The following is a 21,018-nucleotide window of genomic DNA, read 5'->3' as shown; positions in this document are numbered from 1 at the left end:
CTACTGTACATTTAAATAACGGAACAAAGTACCAAAGTATGTGCATTCAAAAAAGGGTTACTAATAATAATCGCCAAACTTTTATTACTAAGTTTGTGACTTTCTCTGGTTGATGATTTAAATATCTGTCTTATCCAGTTTCTACACTGCGTGTCCTCATCAGTGTTTTGTGTGAGCAAGAACCTTCCCAGAAAGCACATACAAACATCGTCCCACTGCCATTTTGTCCCACTCGCGACTGGCAACCTACAGTATAGTGCAGGGGTCGGCAACAAGCGGCTCCAGAGTCGCATGCGGCTCTTTAGCGACATCTAGTGGTTCCCTGGAGCTTTATAAAAAATGTTTGAAAATGGAAAAAGATTTCGATAGTAGGCTAATATCGCTCAAGTAGATATAGATACATGTGGTAGCTCCAAAAAAGGAGAGCTGTGATGTTGGTTTTTTAAAACGTGCACTTTATTTATGCTTTTAACAGTGGGAGTGTGCTAACATATGTGAGCGTACGGTCCATGCTTGGATACACGCGCGTTACCGTGGGACAGGGAGCCACTTGGCTAGCTCAGCTAACACAGCAGGACTGACAAAGCGGCCCGCAGAACTCTTTAAATTATCCAGCTGCCCCCCTCGTTCGGTCCAGCTGCTCTCTGTGTGCCGTGCTTATATATAATACAGGACATGGGACAGGCTACTGCATTAGCGCACATGTACACACACACGCACGCATACACACACTCGCAGCGTGTGTGCGCGCTGTGACTGTGACTTTTGCCAGCACTTAGCTGCAGCTGGACCACTTGCTCCCCCACTTCAAAAATGGCCGTCTGTTGCCACACGCCACCCAATTCTGTCGCTGATGGTGTGAAAATTAATTCAGCAGCTCATTGCACATTAATGCTGCAAAAAGAGATAAAGAGATTACGGGCATAAAACCTGGCACACATACACAGTCGCACACAAACTCGAGCTGTGGGCTCTTAAATTTAGGAAGCACTACAATGGGGAAATTAGTTTGGTTTACCTTGTGAATTTAATTGATTTTATTTGATTAATTCATGATTATTTTGGTTTGTTTTGTTTTTGCTTGTTGCTAGTTGCCTGTTCATAAAACATGAAAAGTTAAAGTGATACAGCCACTGATTTATTTGCATTATTTTTGAAATGTGATTCATTCCTGGCTGACTTATGTTTCTGCCGCACTTGTTGCGAGGTTGTCGTAGCTAACGCTTAAAAGACCGCAAGTCATAGTGTTTCGTAAGTTAAATACCTGAACTGAAGTAAATCAACAATTTATCTTAGATATTAATTGCATATTAAATCGCAATATTAAGAGGTGGGGAGGCGAACTTTGTTTATTTTTCCCAAATCGTTCAGCCCTAACAGAAACCCTCACTGCCACAGTGCTGGCTGAGTCAAAAAAAAATGTTTCTCTTCTTTTTCCTCACACTCCACTCAGTATCCCTTACTTGTAGTAAAGCCATTCCCGGCATTGGCCTAGTTGTACGTTGACGATGGGTGATCAGTAGCTCATTCCCACAAGGCAGAAACCATGTTCAACTTCAAGCACTGGGATCAAATTCTGCCATTACCCTTTGTATAGTTTGACCAAAGCATGTCAGAGACCTTTTATTATTACACGTGGGACTCGTTTTGGGAAAAATCGTGTGTGTGTGTGAGAGAGAGAGAGAGACTGGGGAATGTATACTTTCTCCTGAAATAGTCCACCTCTGTGTGAAAGCGGAGTTTAAAATTCAAAACGTTCTCTCATCATTTCGCACCCTGGCGCACCTTCCTGCACTCCTCCATATCCACTTGACGCCTTTAATTGATACCGCCACACACCATTAGTGCCATTCTTCTGCTTTGCTGGCTGGTTTTAAATGGTTTTCTCCTGATGATTCATCATCGTCAGATTCAACCTTTGCTGTCAATTCTTTCAAGTTCCATCTCAGCGTTTGCCTTACTTTGGTTCCTGCTTGACCGTTTTCATGATGGGACCACTACAATTGAAACGATCAAACTTGGAGTCAAGTTTTTCAAGATATGAGCCATCATAAAACCATCAGATTGTTTTTGCCTTGACTTGCGAGCGCTGTATGTTGGCAGGTGACTGAATTCACTTCCTTTTCAAGGACCGCTTGAAAGACAGAAACATTGGCACATATTTCATCATTCGGGCCAGGGCTTCTCGCCGTCACGCCACCCCGCCTCACGGGTAACAATTTGAAAATGAAAGCATACGAAGGCATTGATGTCCATGAATTCTTTGGTCGACTAAGCTTTATTCTGAAGTTGGCCTTCTCACTGCATGTTACCAGCATGCCTAGCATGAACGAGCTTTGCTGCGGCTGCCTTGACTGTCAGTGCAGACCAAATAAACAGACAGGGAAAAATAATTCCTGAAGCGTTTTTTTTGCTGGGGGAGGGGGGTTGCAAGGTGGTCAAATTACTTGAGGACTTGCAATTTTTCTCATCAAACAAATTTTATGGGTTGGAGACTGGCACGGATTATTGCCATTTCCATTCATTTCAATGATCCATCCATTTTCCGATCCGCTATAACCTCACACGGGTCGTGGGGGATGCTGGAGCCTATCCCAGCAGTCTTTAGGCAGGCGGGGGACACCTTGAACCGTTTGCGAGCCAATCGCAGGGCACACACAGACAAACAACCATCAGCGCTCACACTCACACCTCTGGACAATTTAGAGTGTACCATTAACCTCCCATGCATGTTTTTGGAATGCGTGGAGTACCCGGAGAAAACCCACGCAGGCCCGGGGAGAACATCCAAACTCCACACAGGGAGGCCGGAGCTGGAATTGATCCTGGTACCTTGGCACTGTGAGTTTGACGCGCTAACCACTGGCACACCGGGCTGCCTCGAGGGAAGACGATTTGACAATTTAAGATGGCATTTTGGCATTACACAGATGTTCAAGGAATTAATTTACGTAACTCAAATGCACCAGTCAATAGATTAATTTCTACACAACAGAGGAAAAGGGAGCAAAGCACGCATGCCAGGCCCTCCTGTTGCGATCCACATCTCCTCCCGTATTATTTGTCCTGTGTGCAACCGTTTTCCATAAAAGATGGGAAACCAAATTGCCAGCGTGACCCAAAAGCAGACATTTGCAGTCCTGCTCTTACAATGGTGGTGTGCATCTATCAGAATGGAGGGCACTCCTCTTGATGATGACATGATTGTAGCTCACTTCCAACACCAATTTAAACGTCATGTTCACTTCAGAACAAACAGTTTGCTTTTAACTAAGCCCCAAAAAATCGAATAGCCAATTATTTACATCCGTAGTGTTGCTAAAATGACTTGACTGCATTTCTCTTGAGGTTGTCTTTGTTTGTGTCTGCCTCCGTAATCTCTAATTAGGCTTTTAACAGCCGCAGTTTATGCACTACTTTGTTTTGGGTTTTTTTGAGTGAGTGGTCGGAATTGTAATTCATATCTAAACCTGATAAATGCCTTCGGTTAACACTTCAAAGCAGTTTCAATGAATAAAGGGGCTTGGAAGTGAAAATGACAAGAAGTTCATCCCAAAGCTGTTTGATGGCGTTCGTCAACTCAAAGTCATCCAAGTGTGCCTTCAAAGACCTGGTTTGTGCTTATGGAACAGAAAACGGCTCCCACAAAAACGCAGCATACGCTTGTCCCAAAAGGTCTTGAAGTATTAAAATTCGGAGTGAAGGCAAGAGACATTCATACATAGTGATTATCAGGCTGAATTTGAGTCTTCTTTTTCATTCCGTCAAAATGATCAAAGGACCGATTGTGGAATGTGGGCATTGGATGATTTTTCCTCCCTGTTCGACTTGGAAAATGGAATGTGCCCACCATCAGAAATGTGTTCAATACGCACATCCAAACGCGTGCGGTGATTATTGAGGCTATTGGTGATAAAGTGGAGCGTGGTTACCAAAGGAAGAAATATAAGGGAAGGGTGAAGAGATAACACTCCCGGATGGCATCGCAATTATGGTTTTGACTAATTAAAATACTTTCTGTGGAGTGGTACTTCCAAAGTTGAACACCCCAGGATCTCACCCAAAATGTTCTGGAAAAATCTGCCTGACAAGTCCAACCGAGAGGCAAAACATCCAACCAACTCAGACCGGCACTCGATTAACGTTTGAAAATAAAAAATACGTTAAATGTAGTGGATCTGTTTTTAAATTGTAATTACACTGTTCACCACAAGGTGGCAGACATCATTTAAGAACGCCGCCAACTTCAAATTTGTACTTCACCAGAGAAGACAAAGCGGCCAAGCATCTGGGGACCAAATTAAGATGGATTAAAAGGCGTCTTTCAGATAAAATATTGAACAGATTATACACTCACCGTTTTTAAACACAAAATATACTATCTGCTGAGCGATTTTGCACTAAGTCGCCATTCCAAAACTGATCTCAAACAAAGTAGACAAACAGAAGAAAAAAAACAAACAAATTCACAATTCACATTTAGTGTTTGAGGAGTTAGTACATTTATATCCTCCAAAAACATGGATTTATTCATCTTATAATATTGGTGGATTTTAAATGAAATGCAGTACAAATGTACGATAGCGTCGTAAAACTAATAAAGGTTTTCTTATCTTAAAAAAATCTGTGAATAAAGTGATTTTCTTTCATGCATTTAACTGTATTATCTAGTGAGTTACTTTAAAGCTGTATAACATGAATTATTAATCAAGGTTTTGTTCTGGAACAGATTGATCAGCTTTCCATTAAGCACAATGAGAGGTACAGTCTTGGAATTGGAACTCCTTGGAAGTCAACCAGTGTCACGGATCCACATATCAACAGGAATAGTTTGGATAAGCGCTTTGGAATTAAAACAGCGGCGGTGTCTCATACACGAATGACAGGAGGTTTAATATTCAGCGTCGGGACAGAAATATGAGTGGATCAAAGTGCTGTGTGGGTTCACTGTCTGTTAGGAATCCGCACACATGCACAACGGTGCGCTGTTAGCTAAGTCGTCTTAACTTTTCACATCCACTCCCTGCTGTGACGTGATGGTCACATGCTCTTTGATGCATTGTCTGCCAAAATAGCAGCCTCTCAGTGTGCGCGGTAGACTGTCAAATGGAGATGTTCGGACCAGCCCACAGAGGCGCTACGTAGGACCGCAGCCCGCCCCCCTTCTGAGTTCTAAAATATAGATGAGCGGGTTGTGTGAAGAGGTCCTGAAAAGTGCAGGAACTACTAATGGAACACCCAGACTCCTTCCTCAACTGATTCACACTTTATTGACTAAAGTATCCAAAACCCTTTGCTCTTAATTCTTCATCTGACAAAAATATTTTACACAACATTTTAGGACTTCCTATATTTTATGGACGGAGGTCTATTGAGTGAGTTTGATATCGGAAAAAAAACAAATGGGACATCTCGGGTTCATTAAATAATTTGCAAGAGAACAAAACATGCTTGTGTTTATTTATTTATTTGTACTTTAGGCTGTAGATGTAGTGACCCAATAAGTGTCCCAATACTTTTGTTCGTCTCTCTTTATGTCCTCTCACAGCTCGTCCTCATCTCACATCATTATTCCAACTTTGATCTGGTCTCTGATCCACTGACTCCTTGAGGGATGTGAACAGGTTTAAACTTTGATTAACCCTAATTCAAGCATGGAAAGGTCACCGCTGAGGGCTTCACGAAGACTCTTGTTGAAACCCAATTCAACAATTCCAACTTTTTTTTTTCCTTTTGCATATTTCTCCTGCGAATTGTTGACCCGGGAAATGATTGACAATGTACGGCGCATGTGTTGGTCATGTTTTCTCAATTGGTGAATTTTATCATACAGGTGAGTCTTGTTAGCAGCGTGAAAGCAGATTTCAAGAAAACGGCAATCAACGTAAAGCCGGGTATACACGTATCGAGTACACATGTACCAAATAAAGAGGATCCATTTTTATATCCCCCCCGCACCCCACCCCCACTTCGAATGAAATTCACCTAAGGTCAAACTGTTAGATGTCACTGAATGATTTCCCTCAACAACGAGGCGAGAGTTTGGTGAAGATTTCAGAGATTCGTATGTGTGCAGCAACATGCCGAAACAAAATCCACAAAGTAGCAACCAAGTACTTGTTTTTTTACGATTTCACAGTCCATTTCTGTCATTATAATGTTGGTGTGTGACATTGACAATCAATCCGGCTGAGCAGAAGTGTGTGTGTGTGTGTGTGTGTGTGTGTGTGTGTGCGTGCGTGCATGTGTGTAAGCGATGCAGTGATGTTAATGTGTGCCCATGTGGCTCTTTGCAGTAAGAGAGTAAAAAAAATGTCTCTTTGTCTCTGACTGGTTGGCCACCCCTGATCTAGGCTGAAAAATCTTTGCATTTATTTAATGAAGATGAATGACTGCTTCTCTGGTAGTATCAATCCAAACTGACCATTATGGTCCGCATAAAGGCAGAATTCTTGAGCTCTATCATTGGCTCTCAATAGATTTTTGAGGGTGTACCTTGTATTGTGGTCAATTAGTGTAGGCTGCATCAGAAAAATGGCATTCCTTTAACTGTCTACCATCTAATTCCAATCCTGTGGTAAATTGTATTTATTTAAATTCCGGATGCAATTTAAGAGCTGCACTGGCAAAGAAATTGAATCTTGCCGACTGTCATGAAGAGGTAAAAAAAAAAAACACTGAATGCCATCAGATTCAAATGGGGGGCGGGAAGGGAAGCCATTAACAGTGTTTTACTGAAAATGTCATTGCTCTTCTCCATCGTGTTAGGCTGCTGCAGATTCGCCAGCTTCGGTCTGCGGTTTGAATTGTAGCACAGTCTCATTCTCCCTTCATATCAGAGATGATCTGACATGATAAGGACATCTTTGTGACATTTTTCTTTTTTTTTAATTCATGCAGTAAGTGCACATGGACTCATCCTCCTTTTTTTCAAATTGTCCTGCTGTGTGCTGATATGGGAGAAAGGTTCTTTCGTCATCCACTCTTGAATGACAGGAAATCAACAAGAAAGCCCATCCTCCTCCCACCTGCCCCTCTGCCAACCCCCCCCCCCCCCACACACACACACACACACACACACAGCCTATGTTGAACGTGGCTTGCAGATATCGGCTTGGTTGTGCAGGAGTGATGTTTACTGGAGTGGACTTGGACAAGAAGGATTAGTCCTTTGCCTCTTAAGCGCCGGGGCTCCACTTCTGGTTTCGGACCAGTCACCTTGTGCACCTTCGTCTGATAAGACTGGAAGAGGAAGCTTTGGAAGCACGATGCTAATATGCTATTTGCGCTTGTGAACACGGAGCAGGGGAGCGCCATCAGGGCCTTCTCTGCTGGCCTGACTACTTTTAGAACAATTTACAACTTCAATGAAATTGTTTTCATTTGGTTCAGACAATCTTTTGTCGTCATTTCATAGCTTGTGTCGTTTGTCCTTTTTCTTTATGTTATTCTTCCTTCAATCAGATTTGAACTTTTTAGTGTTGCCATGTAAATAAATTCCACGATACAGAAACAAACACTCGTTCTTTTTTTTTTAAGCAATCTGAACCAATCGGATTTCTGATTCACTACTCAAAGCATTTCATTTTTCCATTCTCTGATTGGGTGATATTTTGGATTCAAATTTATTCTTGAAATAAACACTGAATTGATCATTCATGAGCAATCGAGGAAACGTCTATTCCAAGTAACCACTGCGCATGCTTTGAACGTCTTATTGTGGAAGGATTGAGGATGGCAAGGTGATAACAGAATAAAAGGATTAGGAAAGCTGAGGAAATGGGGAGCTCAGGGTGCCGGATGAGGAAAGGCGGGTTCCCACGGAGGAGCTTTTGCGAGGTGTGATGCAAGGGATTGGATCTTTCAAACGTTAATCGCTTCACTACCCAAAGGGGACGACTCTCCGTCTCCCCCCTTCTCTCTCTCCTTTCCGTCAGGACGAGTCGAAGCACACTGGTGGTAGATTGAAATGTAAACGAGGCGCATAGATCAGAGCGGAAGGGGGGGGGGGGGGGCAGCAAAGGGCACATGAGACAGAAAACGGCACCTTTGCATGTGCTTGTAAGTTTGTCGGCAACTTGTTGACAAGGCCTCTTGGACCGCTGAACTGACTCATTCTATGGGAATGCGATTGTCACCAAAGCTACCCATGTGGGGAAGACTTTCTGTCATTTCTTCTGCTACCAATTTAGAAAAAAGACACAAAGGTGGGCAAGTTACAAAACTTTGCCGGGCCGTCAGTCATCATTTGTCAGCGGCTTGGACAGCCGTCCATCGTCGTCAGTCCGTCATTATTTCAAGGCAAACCAAATTGTAATTTTCAGTCAGTCAGTCCATCATTTGAATCACGGCTCTGTCATTCTGTCAGTCTGCCCCCCCCCCCCCCCCCCGCCACTAACCCACTCTGAAAAAAAAAACATTTTGAGTAATCCAATTTGACAAAAATGGTAAATGGAGTGTACTATTGGTGTATCTACTTCATACGGTCACTGCCCAAAGAGCTTTACACACAATCTATTCAACTTCGAGCTAAAGCGAGAGCACGCCTGGTGGCTGCCTGCCACTATTTTTCCACCTAAAACGGCCCAATATTCTAATTTAAAGTTTAAAACGGCTTACCTTAACCAAAATCCCAATCCACATGATGACTAAGGGTAGAATGCAATCCAAGTCACTCGCATTCCTACTCCTGTCTATAAATGTTAGTCTTCTTCTTCTTGGTTAATTGGCAGATTACAGCTCGCTTTGATGCATTCCCCCACCTACTGTTCAGTTTCCTTATAGAGTCAATGGTATCAACTCTGCTTGTGTTCAGCCCCGCAAACAAAGACACAAGACAAATTATCCTTTGGTCAGAGGTGTGTTAAGAGTGAATGTGGTCTGATAATAGGTTCCAAAATGTCTTATGAGCACCTGGGGGCAGTATAAAACAGATGTATGACTGTTCATTGAGATGTTTCCCCTCCTCTCTCAGCTCACCAATACGGCGCTAATATAAGTTGTTCTACATTGAGGATAGAGAATAAATGCCTGAGGGCATTGTTATGTTGTCTGTCTATAGGAATTGCTGCTAGGTAGCGCTAGCATTACGCCAAAGGGCTGAAAGACTACGTGGTTGATAACACAAATCCTTATTGATCTAATTCTCATCTTATTTTTCATTTAACAGTAATCGTTGACTGGGAGTTGCAACAAATGTCTCAACGCCTCTTTTTTTGAAGAATGTGCCCCTTGTTGTGGAGTAAGTTAAGTCACTGCAAGAATGCAACACCCATATGTCAAGTCTGTGCTCACAAGCAAAAAAAAAAAAAACCTTGATTGCTCCGTGCTCGTTGTCAGTGCAGCATATCTGCTGCCTCCACAAGTACAAATGTGTTTTAATTGTCTTGACTAACGTGAGCTTGATTTGAACCACACTCTGCACTCCAGCTAGTATAAGCCCTCAAGTCATCATGTTAACGACAGCCAGACTCATCATTTGCCCACAAGCATAAGAGGTGCGGTGATAAAAACACACTCATTTCAAAGGGTGCTCCAATTCTTGATTCTTGGGGTAGTTTGGCGAAAGCAATTCACAGAACATGTCATTAAGACAACCAGGAACTGTTTCACATTATGACAACAAAATATTTAAAAGAGTACCAAAATAATAATAATTACCTTACCCATTAGTGACCGAAGCATTTGGTCAGTTAGATAAACCGCATGAGGTCTTTGAGGCAAGACGATTAGAACACCAGCTGGCTGCAATTCTATGACTGGATTTTTGATTAGCGCACAAAACAAGAAGGAAACCAGGAAATACCCATTCTCTCTGTGGGGTCCCGTTCAACAGAACACAAGGTGACAAAGCCAACAATCAGCAGTCTTTTTTTAAAAATATATTTCATGGTTCATTCATGGTTGAAATGCAATGTAAAGATCAGCCGAGTATGTCTCACATGCATTTTTTGGGGACAAACTAACCACATGAATTATTCATTGACCTAATTACAGCCGTGACTCATTACTGTGAACGTAGTGGACTCCAATCCAGAAGTCGTTGTTCAATAAATAGACGTTAATTGGGCCCAGAGAGAGAGTTATTTGTATGCAGGGGCCAATCGGGAATGGAAATTACCGCCAGATAATTTCTTGAACGTACATGCGGAGACTCTGAGACATATTTGACATCCCTGCTATTTTCCAGGGGGTTTTTTTTGATCGATTAACCACCGGTTCAACAAAGATTACAGTGAAACAATATTCCTTTTTTTTATAATTGCATTGTATTGATATAATTTTTTTCAGAATCAAGATAGCACCCAATAATATTGTACTTGCAGAACAACAATAATGACATAATTAAAAAGAAACATTGATTTGCTTTTTAAGGTTTTCTTTTAATATTATTTGCACATCATGTAAGTGCTAAATAAGCTTTCTGGCTTCAAGGCCACACTTCATGCCAATCTAAAATGGATTTCACTCTCCGCATAGTCCAAATTCAATTTTTTTAATCATAGGCGTTAAATTTAAGATGGACACCGCCCAAGGTTGTGAGCGCAAGCCATGGCGGTCATGGACGCATAACGCTTCCCTCTCGTTTGATCACTTAACACTTGGAACGATTGGGTTGGCGTTATGCGTAATGGGGCCCTTGATTTCTTTATCACCGTGGTTACCATCCTGCAGACGTCGTCCGCCTTCTCATGGTTTCGTCGTTAGCGGCAAACACGGGATTGGCTTGTTTGATGAGCTTCTCCCTTTACTCGAGATAGCGCTACTTTGGCTGAGGAGCCTGATACAAGCCATCAGAGATAATGTCGAGAACATTTGTGGAAAGCCTTTTACATGGATTCGAGTGACTGTGGAATGACTCAAAATGGCAGGCCTGCTTGGTGATTTCTCAAAGCCTATTGTCTCGCCTGCGGTGAGAAAGACATCTTGATGTGCACTCGCTTGCGTCTATGAATCAATACCTATGAACCGGTTGAAACCCCCCCCCCCCCCCCCCGTCCCCCCCGTCCCCCCACTGGCTCCCAGGATCTGATTGAATATCAGTGTTTAGTCTACACTTCCTTTGGTGGGAATTCTTGAAACGGTGCGTATACATTATATATACAGATAGATACTGTAGATAGAGAGAGAGAGAGAGAGAGAGAGAGAGAGAGAGAGAGAGAGAGAGAGAGAGAGAGAGAGAGAGAGAGAGAGAGAGAGAGAGCGAGAGAGTGCGAGAGAGAGAGTGCGAGAGAGAGAGCGCGAGAGAGAGAGCGAGAGACAGAGACAGAGAGAGACAGAGAGAGACAGAGAGAGACAGAGAGAGACAGAGAGAGACAGAGAGAGACAGAGAGACAGAGAGACATAGAGACAGAGAGACAGACAGACAGATAGATAGATAGATAGATAGATAGATAGATAGATAGATAGATAGATAGATAGATAGATAGATAGATAGATAGATAGATAGATAGATAGATAGATAGATAGATAGATAGATAGATAGATAGATAGATAGATAGATAGATAGATAGATAGATAGATAGATATGAGAGAGAGAGAGACATTTTGAGAAGAATTCACCGCATAAAGATGTGATATTAGTACAAAAAAAATGCTAAAAACAAGCAAAAGATGCACAACATATGTATGGAAGTGTGTCTTATTTACAGTGTATTCCAAGAACACTTTTCAAACAATGGAGAAAATAATGCTAATCTGTTTTTGTATTCAAATAAAAAACAGTAAACCTCCCCTCCATTGCTGATTAGAGATTTGCAGGCTTGCTATTTCGCAGATTACCGTATTGGCCCGTATATGAAACGGTGTTTTTTGCATTGAAATAAGACTGAAAAAGTGGAGGTCATTCGGGGTCTAGAGATTATACCCATTCACGACGCTAGATAGCAGCAGATATATTTGAAGTGAATGCTGAACTTGACTCCGCAGGCCAAGGTGAACCCCTGTCACGAAAAATAAAAATAAAAATAGTGGTAGAATGAAGAGGAAAAATAAAAAATAGTGGTAAGAAAGAAAAGAGAAGAAAATAATAGAAGAGATAACAGAAATTGGAGCAACGTAGCGACAATCTGGAGAAAAGTGGTTCGACTATCGGCCAAGTTAACCGGCAGCTGAGGAGAATTTATGACGTAATTTACATTTCAAAAACCAGAATCCATTCATTTACGAATGTGATTGCACTTTAGTTTACATATTTAAATGTTCAGATATTAATATTTGAATGAGGAAAAATAACATGCTTTTTCTCTCAAATATATTGTTATAATAATTTATTTCAGCTGTACTGTAATTATTTTTTGTATAAAAATTAATTTGGTGTTCCAAAAGTCTTTTTTCAAACTTGAGTCTTGAAAAAGAGGGGGTCGTCTTATAATCAGGGCTGTCTTATATTCGGGCCAATACGACGGTATTTTATGTACTGTAACAAACTCATGTTTAATTGCATGTACCATAATTCAACTTTGGACCACTAGATGGGAGCACACTTACTTGGCATAGTCGGGCGTGAATTTGAACGGATAACAAAGCTAGAAGTATGCCGCCTGTGTTGTATATGCAGGATCCGATAGCGGGGCTTTAATTGCATGCTGTACTTTGGTAGATGCTTATTCTATGCACTGAAGCAATATTAAAGGGCCAAACACCGTTATTGCTGTCATCTTTTGTCAACACGTACCGGTTCTTGGGTTTACATGGCAAAGGTAAACACAGCTTTGAGACCCATTTTCATATCTTTGCATTTTTATGTGATAAAACGCCATTTTCCATTCACTCAAAACGACCCCGATTTCAAGTCTTTTCAGTTCAAAACAGTAAACGGCCCTTCCGATGCCGTTGTGAAAAGAAGGCTTCACAGTGTGTTTTGTAAAATTCCCCAAATCCCCAGTGGAATATCATGAATGCCACAGCTGTCTTATAAAAGCCTAAAAGTAGGATTTAAGAACACATGTGGCGAATGTAGGCCATTTATTCTACAGCGTCAGCCATGAAAGAACTCAACCTGACATCAACCACAAAGGACAAGCGCCTGGTTTCTGCATTTGTATCATTGAGTTCATCTGATGCTGTTTATTATATTAGAGCTACCTGGAAGCTCCATTCAGCCATGGAAGAAGCCTTCAAATTGAAAAAGTTTCTGCTATAAGCCTTTTATCATCCGGCTCATTGATATCGACCAGTAAAACCATTTCACGCCTCACGTTTGAATACCTGTTGAGAAGAGGAAACGCTTTGCGCCTGTATGTTTTGGGTGGAAATGTATAAAAGCTACTTCCTGCTCAAATCTGTATCGCTTGTCAAAAGGCGCTATTGTGCATTTTGAGATTTGCATGTTTTATCCACGTTCAAAGACATTTTAAACCACTTGTATCGCGGGGTAAACAGGTGGTCAGAGTGCCTTGGATAACTTGACTGGATTACAGATGCATTACCGCATGCAGCTAGTAACCAGTTAGCTTGCTGTGACCGGTTCCAGCAAGCTAACTGGTTCAAACGAGCTTGGACAAAAGAATCAGAGCGCTAACGTCACAGTGTCGGTGAAACATCACACATAGTTGAAGCGTGTGTCAGGCCACGACTGACAATTCATCTAGTTTGTCCTCATTTGGTTGAGTGGCGGTCCTAGCTTGTAGCTCCATACGCGAGACCCCTTGATGACATCGCCTCATCTCCAGTTTCACCAGACATCTTTTTGGCTGAACTGCTATCTGACTTTTGAATTCCGAATGACATTTCGCTACTCTAGCCTTTGTATTTGCCGTCGCTGAAGCATTTCCAAGTCTCCTACAATGTTTAAAATCAGCACACAGACCTTACAACTAAGGTATATATAGGATATTGGTACAACAGTAAAATCGACTGCGCAAATCAGAAAGTAAACATCTTGATGCTAAAAAAATTGCTCTGCGCCAGAGTGCACTTCCTCTGTGTTAAATCAATATTTGCGTCCCTCACCGTGACACGTGTCTGTTTCCTTTGTATTTTATTTTTGTTGGGAGGTACTGCGCCATTAGTAGCAGCTCGGTGGCTGTGATGGTGTGATTGGGTAACGGGAGCAGCGGGAGGCACAACCGCTTGTTGATAAAGGGTGATTAACTGAGAATCCTCTTTGGCTTTGTCGCTATTCCGCACATGGAGAGCAAGCAATTGTCTGGTTATTCAGTTCGATAAAGACGTGCAGGGAAATAAATGGAGACGAAGCAGAGGCAGTCGGTTCAGCAGGAAACAAAAGGTGAGAGCCAATTAATTCAATTAGCCGGTCTTCCGCCCGACAGAGGAGGGGTGATAAAGTCAAACACAAAGACGTAAGGCACAGTCAGCCGAAAAGCAGCAGATGTAAAGCACAATTGTACAGTGTGAGATGAGGTTTCCCCAGTAGTTACAGTTTCTGATGATTGTGACTGTCTTCCCCTGCATCTTCTTTAAATATGTAACCCAATAACTCATGAAAACATGCAATCCTGGTCGTCAGCAGATCACTGGGCATACATGGACAGACTTTTTTGACTTTGCTACACATCATCAGAAGCCACGAGGACCATGTTGATTGTCGATAGACATTATTGCGCCGACCAGAAGTTGCCCAGCAAAAATACAGTAGCTATATGTTCCTAGTGCGAAATATGTAGAAAAAGACCATAAGTGGTGTTTTTTTTAATTAAATCTGTTATTTAAAAAAAAAAAAGTCTCGTCTCTAAGAGACCCACAAAATGTAACATGGTTTTCACCACACAGCGAGGATTTACGAGAGTGACTGTCCCAGAGTCCTTGTACAAGTATCTGCATGGATCTTTTGTTTCGTATTGATCTTTATTTAGCAGCAAATAGCTTTGTAGATTTAAAGAGCTCAACAAAACACTGTGCGGTGGGGGCGGGGGTGAACATTTGTCACCGCCGGGCTGGTTTACTAGCTAATTTTATTCAGCAACAATCGACTGGCCCTGTGTTGACAGCCAGTGAATTGCGTGAGCTCAGCCTTTTGATGGTGGTTAGTCATTGCTTGAAAATGAGCCTTTGTCACCACATCTCTCAAGCCAGTCAGGCGCTCAAACAGACTGGGACATATTTACACACAAACACACACACACGAGTTTGCACAGCATTGACTCCTGCCCTCGCAGACATGCTCACAAGCGTTCTTAGAATTGAAAATGTTTTGTGACAAACCTGTCACAAATCCATTTCCTATCGAGCTAGTCCTAGATGAGTCGGAGTCAGTTCCAGCTGACTTTGGTCGAGAGTCAAGAGCACACCCTTGACTGGTCGCCATTCGAGCGCAGGGCACATTTGGACAAACAAGCGCTCACGTTTGCATTTTTGGTCAATTTTGAGTCTTAAATGAAACTAATTGTAAATTGTGGGAATCCAACACGGAAGTTGGAGGTTGAGATTCAAACCATGATATTTTAAATTGTGAGGCAGACGTGCGAACAACTTGAACAATGAATGGCCACAGTAGTTTTTGTACTGTTTTTTGGGGGGGTGGGGGGGTGGGGGGTTGTGGCTACAATCACTGGAGTTTCTCAATAAAACGTTGCAAAAGAGGCTTTGTCTCAACTCGAGAACATCTCGGCTACGAAGCAGACATGCTAACCACGACTCCGAGTACTGCACCAATTTAACCCATTTGTTCGTCCTAGATTCCAAAATCCCTCAACAAAAACAACTTTGTCAAGTATGTCAATCAGCAAAACTTATATTCCAAAAGTCCAAAGTGAATGTAGAGGGTGTGGCCTGAAGGGAAACGTACGTGTTTGAACGACACTTCTGACAACAGATGATGTTACTGTTTAAAACACCGTTGCAAAAACGTCTTTCTCGTTGTTTTGAACGATGCAACGCTTTGTACATCTGCGGTTACTCACTTCGTCGCAGACTAATCTAGTTCTATTTAGAAACATAAAAACTTGGGACATATATTTGAGTCGAATTCTCAATGACGTATAACATGCATGGAAATATGTGAATATTTATGTCTCGCATCGTGACCTTTCAAAATAAAACATGCGGTCCTGCCGGATGAGCTGACTGAGTCGCTGGCCTACTTTTTAGCAGTCAAGTTTAAAAATATTGCATGGCCATGTTACCTGAGGTAGCAGATGGCGATAAGATGAGCCAATCGGCCAGTTCTGAGCTAAGAAAGCACACACAAGACCCTTGACTCATCCAATTGATCACTTCCAAGCATGTGACTATGATTACAGAGCTCTTCAGCGTTTGCTTTTCAGGCAAGGTCGAGAGGAGGGCGGCCAACTTCCAGTAGAGCGACGACGGGTGTGTGTGTGTGTGTTGGATCAAATCCTTCAATCTGGACATTTCTTAAGCTTGTTGGGGCTTTTTTTTCTGGTGAAAACTATTGCTTCACTTTTTGGGTTTTGACTCGTGATCAACACAAAGTTGAATTGGACCAAGCAGTCACAGAAGAAAAGGAAATGTCGACGTGCACAGCTCTGATTATTGCACTGCTTCTGCTCAAAGCGGCTCTGAGAAACCTGAGCACTCCAGCAATTATTAATAATGTCTTTTTTCTCGTGGAACTCCTCCACCCCCGAAAAAAAGTGTGCGATCAAAGACAACCAAAAGGAAAGTTGATCCGAATTGGGCAATTCTGTTCTCCCTTTCAAGGCGTGCTTACGCAACGGCTGGCAGGCTGTGAGCAGCAGCCTAAAAATAACACCGGCTTACAAAACAGAGAGGAGATCGGTACGCTCACGTAAATTTGGAGGAAGTTCACATCAACAATAGTGTGTCATTTCATGTTTATTTCCCCTGCACAGTCCGAGTAGCACCCGCTTACGAATTCGAAAACAGACCACAAAAGCTTATTTTGAAGGTTTCCCGACCCAGGCAGCTGTTTTTAAGGTGTGTCTCAAAGAAGCAGTGACAGCTAACTAAAAACAACCATTGCCTAGAAAAAAAACCCTAATTGGTTTCTAAATGAATGAAATTGAGCACTAAACGCTTGTAAACTTTTTTTTACTGTCCTAAAGTAGAGACAAAGTCATGGGCTGCCCTGAAAAAATGACGAACGATGACGAACTACTGGGTCGACCGCTGGCGAAAATGTTCCTTCTTTAAAATGTGTTACATGCGACATCTAATTGATTTGTATTCAGGTCGAGAACCATGTAGAGGACATCGCAAAGAGTTGCATCTTTGAAAAAGGAAAAACGGACTTTGACATGTCCCTTTTTTTCCTGACATCGTACCTTGAGGTATTTTTTTTTTCCATCGCGCTTGAGGAAATCAAAACATTGAAATGCTCCTTCTCTTCGCAGTCTATTGTACGGTGTCATCTGACAACACACACATGGCGGTGAGAGAGCGGTTCACCACGTGTGCGTGCGTGCGCGTGTCGACACAATCACTAATTCATGTGTTGTCTTCACATCTCGTGGGACATGGCTGCCCTTCGATTGGCCTTTTTTTCTGTCCTTGGAATGCCATCCTCGTTTTTCAGAGGAAGGAACATATGTGCTTTATTTTCAGAGCAAGTACACATAAAGCGATGTTGTACAGAACATTAATTCGCTCAGTGGTCACTTAATTAGGGACTCCGTTTTAATGCGATTGCGATTCAGTATAGTGCAAGAGCAGCTCCGGCCATGACAGCACTATTCATTGAAAGCATAAATGCAAACATTCGTGTCTCGATTTCAGTGACCACTTCGCTTTTTAGCCATCTTTGGAGAACATTATTTAGTGTGATTGGTGTTGTCGTGTGTTGGTGTTGTTGTGTTGGTGTTTAAATTATTGAGCTCATTTTTAGTGTCAGGGATCATGTGATATCACTTGGCATTTTGATTGGGTGTCACTCACGATTTGACATTCGGAATCACGGCTAAAGTAGTTGCAGAACGTCGGCACGCCGTGACTGTTGCTCAGCGTAGTTTACTCGCAATGTTCGATGTGCGGCTGGTTTTAGGAGTACCTGATTTTGTGTCCCGTGACTGGATACACGCCGGCTCCATCGAGGGCTGCGCTCGTTTGCTCACTTTGTAGTTTCCAAGTGCGCCCCTCTGTGCAGCGTGTGTCGCCATGGGTGATCCATGGATTGGTGATCCGTTTGTCTAGACGTGGCAGGGAAGGGGATGTAGGAGGCAGATGTCTTGACAGCTGATGGATGTGCCTAAAAAATAAAATAAAAAACCCACACACATTGAAAGAGAAACTGCAACTATTGTTCCAAAGACATAATTATTCATAGCCCTCCTCCAACTCTGTGACTCTCTTCCTGCTGCAATGGGGAAAAAAAAAACAAGCAAGCAACAGGAGATGTCATCGACATATCAACACAGCAGTGGGCCACACTTATGTGATAGAGTGCAGATCGTGCTGATATAGACTTCACTAATGTGACCTTGCACCTGTAGCACACCCCAGGACTGTATCTTCTACTCACAGTACACTACTGTCTTCTTAGATGTGGGGAAAAAAAGCCAAAATATGAAGTGCAACATCAGAAGCTGTGGTTATCAAACTGGGGCCATTCATCACTAAAAAAATAATAATAATAATAAAAAGTGCATAGCAACCAAAACAAACATATCAATCCAAATAGATGTGATGTGGACAATGTTTTTTTTCTTTCTGTTTGTCACACTTTAGCTCAAATATTATTGCTGTTCATATGAAAAAATATAACAGGGGGTTTCAGATTGCTTTAACTTGACAATGAAGACAATGTTGAGACACGACGCCGGGCCTTTGTCATTAATGTTTGTTGTATTATTCACAGTTAAGAATGTTCAAATGTGACTTAAAACATAGCCTAGGTTTGGTAAAGTTTGTAGGATGGCCACGGTTTGGTCCTGGAGGTAATTATTTTTCAGAATTTCTACGGGGATCATTGTTATCATTGTCCAATTAATTAATCAGTACCCTGAACAATATTGTGTTTGTCCTTGGCCTCATTTATAGCACATTTGAAATGGGCATACAATATAAATGTTTCACCACTCCTTCTTCATGGTCAAGGTATTTGCTTTTCTCAACACACAAAAGGTAAGAATTGGCTCTTTCAAGTATTGTCAAAATGGCATCAACTGATTTAATGGCAGCTTGTTTTCTTCAGAGCAAAAAAGTACAACCCAGACAACAATTTTCAGAAAGCACAAAAGAGGCCAAGTAATCGGCGCATGAAAGGAAGATTGCGGAATGAGACGGAATGACGAATGTGCTGGCGGTGGTGTATTTCACACCGATCCATTTCAAAAGCTTCCAGGGCAGGATAAGGCGCAGCCGACTGCTGAATGGTAGCGAGGGATCAGCTGAGATTAAAGCTAACCTGTGCAACAGCACAACATCACACGATTGATTCTCCAAGCGTCAGCCGACGGAGTGATAGGTTGGGTGTTGCATGCAAGACAAGGGCTTTACATTGTTTATTATCATGCTTAATAGTGATATTGTGGCTTTAACTGTAATTGTAAAAGGTCCGTCAGACCTATAATAATATAATTATTTTCATTCATTCATCATTTTTGTCAATCTACTTTGAGAGAGACGTGGAGCTCACTTATATCTAACTGAACGGCACATTTCAACAATGCTGACTTTCTGAACGGTCAGAGTGAACCGTGCGCACTCGGAGAATATTTCCGAACACACCCTGGGCCGATAGCTAGCTAGATAGATAGATATAGCTAGGTAAGAAGATAAGAAAACCTTTATTAGTCTCACAATGGAGAAATTCCGAATTCACAGCAGCAAAGTTATGAAAGGAAGAAGTAGAAGAACGAAATATAGGAGCTGCTGTAAAGGCAGCCACTCTCGCGGCACCATTTTGAGCTTGTAGCTAACTAACTTGATATAACTCAGTCCGTTTAGATATAGCCAAGTTATATCACGTTACCTATAATTTAAAAAAAAAATGTTTAGCGAGGTATCTATATTGTACCTAGCTAATCACGTAATGGCAATAGTCCAAATGTAAACATTTTCCTTTCTTGGGATCAAAGTCAGCAAAGGCCTTGTTCTCGGATGGCTCTAAAATATTATCCGAAGCAAAAATGGAGTGGTGTCACCTGTGTTCAGAGGGATTTTTCCGCCCTGATCTGCTCAGAAACATTCTGGGTCAACAATCATAAATGTTAAACATGTGCAATATTTCCTTACATGTATATATGGTCAACACGACATTCGGGCCAAGCTAGCGACTTCGTAATTGTGATGTGCCTGAACAGGTCATTTTTGGGACTACACCAGACATCCGGTTTTATGGTGGCGGTATCGTGATGTGTTGGTCGTCTCGAGAATGTCCCACACTATACTGTAGTACGAGCAGTAAGCACACATCAAGTATAACAAACACACAGTGCAAAATTCATTTTGAAGAAAGATCAATATATGTGGACCCGACTTAAGAAACTGCAAATTCTAAGCTCATGCCCACATTCCTATGAAGTTTCTCGAGCTTTACCTGCAAATGAGAACCAAGGACGTTTTTAGGCCAATTGTGAAGCCACAACACCATTAATTGTGTCGTTATTAATTATGAGTTCATTCCATTTGAATGAATGCCTCCTAATCACTTGTGCTGACAGATATGACTGCCTGCCTGAAATGAGTACACGCACACGTGCGTGCATACTAATGGTGTGCACTGCATACTAATAGTGCCTCATGTTTACCGCAAGAGACACCGCCCAAGCTGTTCGTAGCCTCCCTGCTTCTTCCCCGCTCCGCCCAAACAGCGGCAGGCTGCTAGTTGTGATATGTAAATCATCACAGATCTGACACAGTCAACCATAAATCTTCATTAGTGGGCGCGATAAAAGAACAGGAACACTTCCTGATTCTTTATAGGTGAGCACTTTGATAGGTCTTGGAGCTTTTGTTTGGCAGTTTCGAGTGCTTCAGGTATGGTCATCTGGATGTACCTCTCGGGTATCGGCCTTTTCATCACACCTCTCTGGGCCTCCGTCAATTGACTCACATCTTTCCGAGCCGCCTTGATCTTAGCCTCCAGCCGTCTTTTCCATGGTGGGTAACGTATCTCATGGCGTCCATGGTTGCTCT

At 42.2% G+C, this 21,018-nt stretch overlaps 2 protein-coding genes across 3 annotated transcripts in view; one reads left to right on the top strand and one right to left on the bottom strand.

Moving 5' to 3' along the window:
• Positions 1–21,018, bottom strand: part of dph1 (diphthamide biosynthesis 1) — a 279,042-nt gene that overhangs the window by 147,638 nt on the left and 110,386 nt on the right. The window lies entirely within an intron of this gene.
• Positions 1–21,018, top strand: part of rtn4rl1b (reticulon 4 receptor-like 1b) — a 135,070-nt gene that overhangs the window by 70,907 nt on the left and 43,145 nt on the right. The window contains exon 2 of one of the 2 annotated variants that reach the window (XM_052077515.1): positions 9,170–9,241. The exons of the other annotated variant lie outside the window; for it this stretch is intronic. Within the exon in view, the coding sequence (XP_051933475.1) occupies positions 9,223–9,241 (19 nt within the window). The 5' untranslated portion in view covers positions 9,170–9,222. The remainder of the gene's footprint in view (positions 1–9,169; positions 9,242–21,018) is intronic. 2 annotated transcript variants of the gene reach the window in all.

This window comes from Hippocampus zosterae, chromosome 10 (assembly GCF_025434085.1).
Source record: "Hippocampus zosterae strain Florida chromosome 10, ASM2543408v3, whole genome shotgun sequence".
Lineage (NCBI taxonomy): Eukaryota > Metazoa > Chordata > Actinopteri > Syngnathiformes > Syngnathidae > Hippocampus > Hippocampus zosterae.
Note: the sequence above shows the minus strand (reverse complement) of the source record. Positions and strands in the feature narration are given on the sequence as shown.